At 37.5% G+C, this 8298-nt stretch overlaps 1 protein-coding gene across 1 annotated transcript; it reads right to left on the bottom strand.

Moving 5' to 3' along the window:
- Nucleotides 1-6936: 6936 nt before the first annotated feature.
- Nucleotides 6937-7884, bottom strand: LOC142079473 (taste receptor type 2 member 40-like). Its single transcript, XM_075143774.1, has one exon. The coding sequence runs from the start codon at nucleotides 7882-7884 to the stop codon at nucleotides 6937-6939; it is 948 nt and encodes a 315-aa protein (XP_074999875.1).
- Between the last annotated feature and the right edge of the window lie 414 nt (nucleotides 7885-8298).

Genomic DNA, 8298 nt, shown 5'->3' with positions numbered 1-8298 from the left:
ACAAGAAGCAGTGATCCCTAAAGACAATGCAGGTGATCTTGGAGATTTAGGTGCTGCAGTTGAATAACAGCAGCGTGACCTTAAATAGAAAACTAGGAACATATAAAGAAAGGGGAAAAGCCAGAAATCAGATGATATTTACATGCATGTGTGTCCTGGAATTTCTGGAGTTGAAGGTTTTCTTTCTCTTTGTTCTTTTGAGGACAGAGATAATTAATTGAGTAGATGACATCAAAATGGAATGATGAAAGGGAAGAACATCCCAATGTTCAGCGGAATGATATGGAGAGCTGAGAAACCTCAGCATCTGCCACCTTGAAGTCTGTGAGATGATTCGTTACTGAAGTAAAAAAATAAAAGCTAAAATAAACCCAAGTATAATGAGAAGAAATGACAGAATGCTCGCAGGGGTAATCTGGGAATTGTCCAAGGGTTCTCAGTTTTGCTCAGAACAGCAGTTTGGAGCTAGAGATGCTCACACAGGTGAAGATGATCAAACAGAAGGTGAACCAAAGCTTGTTAAGCACCTTGTCCCTTACTCTGGTAATGCATGCAGGCTTTTTTCTACAATCAGCAAGAAAAGCAAGGTATTTCTGAAAGCTTCCACAGGGCCACCCTGAGATTTTAACCTTTTCCTACTGACTCTGGAAAGCAAATCAAGTCACCTCCACGCCAATGATATGCAGTAAGCCAAAGGACCGGGAAGAAGGAGAAGTTGGACTCGATGATCTTAGAGGTCTTTTCCAACCTTAATGATTTTGTGATTCTGTGAAGTTTTAATAGATTTCTGAGTTTTCATTCACTTTCAAAAAGCTGAATGCTCTTTTGAGAGAATGTGCTTCAGAGCTTATTTTTGGAATAATCACAGACGCTGTAGTAAGTGCCAGGAGGCGGGGGACCTAAGATCTTAGCTCATCACAGCTTGAGGGAATTTGAGCCAAGAGATATTATATCTCAGTGTAATCTCTTGCAGGGGTTACTTTTGGGAAAATTTCTCCCTATTCCTCTTGCTTGAGCAGAGCTGTGGCACAAGAAAAATGCACAATCTCATGCAGTTGTAAAAAAAGAATGGAAAAGGCGACTGACTGTAGCTATAGTCCAAATGTGGCTTAGAAATCAAAGGAAGTTTTTGTATTACATCTTTTCTCCATTCTTACTGAATTTAGCTGAGAGATAAGTACCTAATTATTCAGCAGGGACTGGTGTGTTGTTCTACATGTCCAATAGCACTACTTCAGATTCCTAGAGGAAGCCCTGGGTATCTCAAAGAGGAGAAACTTGATTTTTTTGTCCATTGACGCTCATTTTATACGTATATGGCATTTTAGGGGGCTAAACCTCTGTTGGCTGAACACTTGTATAAACGTTCATAATATATTTCTTATGATTTACCAAATGAGGTCAATAAATACCTATTCACAGTTCCTGTTATACATCTTTCTTGGGGGGATTCAGAAGTTCCTCAGAAAAAAGTTGATTTCCTTCTGTTCTGATGGTGAAAGTTAATTATAATAGATAGATTTCTGTTGTCTTCTTTAAGAGAGTTAGCACATCTATAAATACCTACTTTTTTCTGATGTTTCTCAGGATGCAAGTATTTCAAATCATTTTAGTCTTAGGCATACATCTTATACATAGTGTTTGAATAATCTTCCACATTGCTGTTTGCATATGTGAAGTTACATTTTATTTTCTCTTTTCATTTCTTATCTTAGTCCTAGGTAATGAAAGTATTTGGATGGTCATCTCTTCTCTGGAAAGGAAACAAACAGTATAAACATAGAAATGAACAAGAATATTTGAGGGACTAGCGGGTGAGGATTAAAACCGAAGAGAGGAAGGAGAAAGAAAAAATAATTTAAGAGCAATCTTAAAGGAGACAGGGAAAAATGAGAAAGAAAATAGAAAGACAGCAGTCTGTAAAAGAAAAATGGATCAGCATGTGGGGTAAGAGAACACAAGTGATGGGGAAAGGACAACAAATCAGAACTGACTGAAGTGGGATTTAAAAGGGAAATTTCAAATATCTCAGGGTCTCAGCATGTGGGCTTTTTTTTGTTTTTTTTAAACACCTTCACAAGGAAAGGGAGGAATTTTGTTTGCAATGTCACAAAAGAAAAAGTATAAATCTGCCAAAACCAATAAGCTGTCTTGTAATGTGTGCTTATTAGAATAAAGTAAATATGGTAATGAATCCAGCTTGATTTCATTAGTATGCATTGTCAATAACAGCAACAATAGCAGCAAAAACAGCCAAGATTTTAGAGGAAGTGGTAAGAAACAGGGGTGATAAATGAAGAATTAAAGATTTCTTTTCTAGAAAGGAAAAAAGACAGACTCTGAAAGAGAGGGAAAAAATAAAAGATATAAAGTTAGGAAAAAATGAAACGCAAATATGACATTGGGGTGGAGGGGAGGGAGGGGGTGGAAGAGGATAAAAAATCTAGTCTAATCACCTACCAATCCATTTTTTAATTTATGAATTCGCTCATCCATCTTAATCTCATCACAATATCACATCTGAGTGCCTAAAGGCCAGAAAGGGTTTAATTTCACCCCTCCTCCCCAACAGGCAACTGAGGGATGATGATATCAAGTCATTATTCCTGTTTAACGGTTTGTCTCTGCTTTTCCTGTGATAGCAAAAAACCTGATCTGCAACAGAGCATACAGTGCATGGATCCCAATTCAGCAATATCTGCTTTTGGAAGGGTGCACCATTGCCCTGGGTTGTTTACCTGCCCTGTGAAAAGAGACCAGCCAAAGTAGATGTCATGGATCTGTGCCACTTCTCCTCGCTTCTCTCCCTTCTCAAAAAACCATATAAATCACATTGTAGACACCATCTGTGCTACCGCTTTGTTTTCTGATACGAAAATATTGTCCCTGTCCGTTCATACACAGATAGGCTGAATATTAGTGTGATCTCTCAGGATGAAGACGAGCAAAGTTTTAAGAATGAAACAAGACCCTCTGACCTCTGAAATGTTTATGAGTGTCAGGAACTCTGGTTTTAAGAGTGCCCATGTTCTTTTCTATCATACCTTACCTAATAATTGATATTCATTATGATTACTTTGGCCAATGTAATGTTCTTTTGAGTCATTGCAAAAGCATAGGCATTGGGAAGGAGAAAGGGTAGTTTGAAAATAATGAAGCATTCAGCTAAAAAGTGATATTAACATGCAGCTAATTTATTTTTTTAATATTCATGGATAGTCAAAACCAGTTCCACATTCATTCAGAAACCCAACTCTTTTTTTCTTTTTTTTTCTTTAATAGCCCTTAAGTTCCCTTCTATGAAGGGTTTGTCTGAGATTCGTGAACAGCATTATTTATACACCTAACTAAGCTCCAATGACCTCCCATACAGATGTCCTCAAATGAGAAACAAACAGGATAAGAAACATTGAGGGGAAGAGGGATTAACTTTGAGAAGTATTTTGTAACATTGAAGAAACTGTCCTTGTGATATTAATGAAATGAAAGCTGAGTGTTACGATAGGGAAGACAATAAATAAATAGAGATAAAACTAATCCCAGGTTATAGTCCTATTATAAACTCTTCCAGAAGGTAGAACTTTTCTCCAGACCTTGCAAGAAGGTAGAAGTCATATTTCAAGAAAAGACAGGTACAGTGTGGCATCTTCATTGACACTTATTTTATTTTTGAGATTAACTGAAATTAATCAGAATAAATTAGCACCATGGTGCTGTCAGATGCAAAGAAGGTCAAAGGCTTCGTGATCACTGCTAAAAAACTGGCAACAGAGAAAATTAAAGCTTTAGTGGCATTTATAAGAACATCTGTTCTGGGATCCCTGGAGTTGACAGTGCTGCCTCATGTATCTCTACAGAGAGGTAATTAGCACCATGGAGGACACCAAAATATCAGAAAGAAAAAAGAAGACTCCGTGGTTAGCAGAAGACAGATACTAATATTAGAGATATCAGAGTTCATATCCACCACCCAGCTGCTGATTTGATCAGGTACAGCCTGTGATTAATCCAGGCAAAAGGAAAGACATGACAAAGCAGACCAGCCATTGAAACCCAGAATGTCTGCGGTAGCTCTCCTTTCTGATTCACATGCTGGAAGACCGGTAGGGAGAAATTTGCCAGCTTCATGAAGATGCTACTGAGATTGCAATCAGAAGTCTCGTTATTTCTGCACAACAAAATACTGCTTTGCCTGGAGAGAGAACTGTGATGAATTCTGACCTAGAAAAGCAAGCACCACAGCACTAAAAAAAAAAAAAAAATGTTGGAGGACAGAAGGTTGGGTTTTCATGTAGTCAGTATGAAGAACTGCACTAATCATCTTTTTCATCATCCTTACAATGATCTTGGCACTGCCATAGCTACTGGCCTTATACAAACTGCAGATAGTATTTTCCCATTCATGTTGTCTACGTTTTGTGTAATTTGCAAAGTTCCAGGGGAAATGTACTGGTGAACTGAGTCTTATTTTTAATCACCGTATAAACACTTCTTAGACGATGAAATCTCAACAAAGTTGTTTTTATATTTTTTTGTGCAAAAATAGTAATTGCCAAAACATTAATCATATTTATTTATCTGCTTTCTGGGATAAACTAGATATAGAAACAAGCCTGCTATAATTTAGCGCATGGTATTTCTTTGTAAAATAATAATCAGAAAGCTTTTTAAAAATGTACCAGAAAAAGAAGCCTAGATCTGCAGAGAATACAGATAATGATTTTAGGAAGGGAAAGGTTGCAATCCAAAGAGCAGGGCAAGATCAGAAAATAAATTGGAAACTGTATCTACTGTGGAAGAAGACATGAAAATAAATTGAAGCTGGGGAAAAGATGGAAAGGGAAAGGACAAAACTAATAATTTATTTACCAATTCAGTCATTTAAAATTCTAATTTATGTACCCATCTATCCCACCCTATGCTGTGTGTAACAAAACTTTCATCAATACAATATAAAGACATCAAGTGCTTGAGCTTTGTCCTCCTCTCCCCTGGAAGCACTGAAGGATATTTTATTAATCATTGCGCCTGCTTCAGATCTCCCCTTCTTGAAGATGAGGAGGCAGTAAAAAAGCTGAGCAGGGGTTATTATTCTCGTATTTGGCTCTGATCCCTTTCCTTCAGACTGCCACCAGAAATGGGTTTGGAGACACCTAAAGAGAAGTGAGCTCTATGGGGAAATTAATTTTACCAGAGCTTCCTGATCAGATTAAAATAAACCAAACACCATTACTGCCCCCACCCCAAAAAAAAAAAAAAAAAACAGCCAAAAAATCCCTCATTTCTTTCAGGAGGCTTTCTTTTCATGATGTTGCCAGCTGGAAAAAGGACCAAAAGAGCTATCACTGTGTGACTCTTCTAATCTTGGTCCATGTTGGCAGGGCATGCAGCTGTAGAGCAACGCGGTCCCCATTCGCTTCCCCGCAGAACTGCACAAGCAGGGCTCTCGAGGGACTTTTGGGTCTCTCTTGCTGTGGCACGCACAGCACTGGGCATAACAGTAGTCTTAGTTTTACAGTACGCTCTCCTGTGCCTCCAAACACTGCGTTGATGAGTTTAATCATCCTCCTTTCCTGCTATGCGGTTTGACCCCACTGTTTGCACATGCTAATAATCATATCATTTCATATTAGTGCATTCATTTATGCCTCCTATTAACATATATTTCATTGTAAACAGTATTTTAAGATACTAGTTAAAAACATTGTATTCGCTCTTTATCTAATATTGTTAAATAGTGATTTCAAAGCATTTTACTCCAATGTTTCAAACACTGAGGCCGATACACTCCAAGACTTAAGTGAATCACCCTCTTCATTAGTTTTATAAATGAGACTGAAACTCTCACCGTAGTGATTTATAATCTAGCATTATCTAAATGCCTGCAGAGAGGATATACAGCGTAAAAATACTTGAGCCGAGCTGAGAATTTCAGAGTAGAATCATCTAACACATTATTTGATAAAACACGACAGGATTTGTTGAGGAACATATTTTATCAACTGCATGTGAAACTTCATAGTAACATAAAATATTAAAAGAGAACAGCCTTAGAAACAACTCACAACTGCTCAAAGCAACAACAAATCATGTAAAAAGGCAAATTTGCAATCAGAACAGTCAACTCAACAAGAAGATTTTCTACAGTAGACAGGCCTATGTACCTACATCTGTTTACATTGTAATCACCACCTTAGCAATCCACTTTAAAGAAAACAAAATGAACAAGCATAAAATATGTTTTGAACAAAAGGAGCCATTTTAAAGAGGTATTTAACCACTAAATTGCTATATACATACTGTAATCCTAACACAAATAAACCTGATTCAGTATATAATTTGATTATATTAATTGGCTATATGTTTCCATATCTTAATTTTCCCTCAGTTTATCTTTTAGCTAATTTTCCGTGTTTAGAAGCATATTCTGTTCGTATGTCACACCAGCTATGGTTTGTACAGCATGTGTTTCATCCAATTTTAAGCTTCTCAGGTGAAAGATCCTTTAGCAGAGAACTGTTATTTGTCAGCTCTCTAAATTTTCTCTCTGTTTTAGCCCCATTTTCTTCAATTCAAACATATCATAAAACTGTCAGTCTTTGTGCTGATTTTGGCTGGGATAGAATTAATTTTCTTCATAGCAGCTGAGAATCTGAAATCACAAAGCATCCTGCACTTGATTTATTATTAAAGTGCATTGTTTCCTTTCAGTGCATTCTTCTTCTCACTCTTTATTAAATAAGATTGAGGGAGCAAAAGTGGTGTAGAAAAAAAGGTAAAAATGCGTGTCATTTCAGACGTTCTGAAATGTTAAGGAGGTCTAATCACGGAAATCTCTGAAAGATGGAAGTTACTGACTAAGAAAAAAGACAACAAAACAGTAAATGCGTAGAAGACTTGATTCCAGATCTGTTACTTGAGATTGTTTCTTTTAGGCTATATTATGAGGCATAAAATTATATTTTCCAAATGGCACTTAAGATGCTGGCAAAGCATCCTGAATGCCAATTTCAGTTTTGAATTGACTATGATCAGGATGATAGAGTGTATGGAAGGATATGCCCCAGCTACAACTAAGGATACTGCAACTTTCACATCATCTTTACTTTTAGAAGTCGACAGTGTCAATAGAATTTGAGCTACAAAACTGGAAAGATACAGGATCAAGAAAGAAATAATGGATTTAATGGCAGTTAGGTGAACATCTATCAAAGGATCCCTGAAAGTATCTACATAACATTGCATCGTCTTTGTGTGTTTCCATAAAGAAGTAATTAATAGGGCTGAGGTTACCACAGATAGTATTAGAGGAAAAAAGCAACCTACAGAGTAAAGAAGAAGCAGGTAGAGATATGAACTGTCCCAGTCAGTGATATGTGCTGTGCTATTTTTCCTACAGTTCCCCGTTGAGCTGCAGAGGTAAGTGCTGGGTGTAATCCATAGTAAAGGAAGAGAAGTCACAGAAGAGATCACCAGTGATCCTAAAAGCAGCCATGGGACCATCCCAGCTATTCTGAGCTTGATTTGCAGCAACAGCCATTGGGTGACATTGATTATTTTTACACAGTAGAGTACATAGAGCCAGGTACTGAACCACAAACTGGCATGGTTTACAAACATCCATACAGCACCAAAAGCTTTGTACATGGAAGCCAACTTAAACACATCCGCAAAGTAGAGACTATGAATGTACATCAGTATGGTCAGCTGCAAGATAAATCTTGATGTGCTCAGAAAGATCAGGATCATATCAGCGGAAGAAATTTTTTTGCTTTTGATCCAGTTAATGATATTAACAGCTGTAATAAATCCATTTCCAGTAAATCCAATTACAACTTCAATAGCTACAATACTTATTGAAATGATAAGAACTGGTGGCAACATCTTGCTGCTTTGGTCACCTCTGCCTGATTAGCTTGTGGAACTGTGCAAGAAGTTGAGCAGACGTGATGGTATCTGACTAGCCCAAGCTCACGTTTGCTCACCTTATATCTACGAACAAAAAGACATCTGGAAATAATAGTGGAAAATGATTGTTGATGTTCTTCCTGAAAGTGCAAATCAGAGAAGGATTTAATAATTCATTCTAACCTTTTCCATGCATAAGATTTGCCTATGCTTTTCCCTAGGGATGTGGGATAGCCAGCTGTATTAACCTCCCCATCTTTTGACCAATTGTTTATATTCCTACCTAGAACGACAGAAAGCTCTGTGGCTCTCTGGTTACAACTGTACCTGACAATGTGGGAGGGGATGCATCATGCAACCCAACACAGCCAGCAGCATATGTCAAGAGAC

The sequence above is a fragment of the Calonectris borealis genome, chromosome 1, assembly GCF_964195595.1.
Source record: "Calonectris borealis chromosome 1, bCalBor7.hap1.2, whole genome shotgun sequence".
Classification (NCBI taxonomy): domain Eukaryota; kingdom Metazoa; phylum Chordata; class Aves; order Procellariiformes; family Procellariidae; genus Calonectris; species Calonectris borealis.
This window is presented reverse-complemented; position numbering and strand designations above follow the sequence as displayed.

Excerpts from the sequence above, each read along its gene's own strand:
- LOC142079473 (XM_075143774.1), bottom strand. The coding sequence starts at position 7,884 with ATGTTGCCACCAGTTCTTATCATTTCAATAAGTATTGTAGCTATTGAA.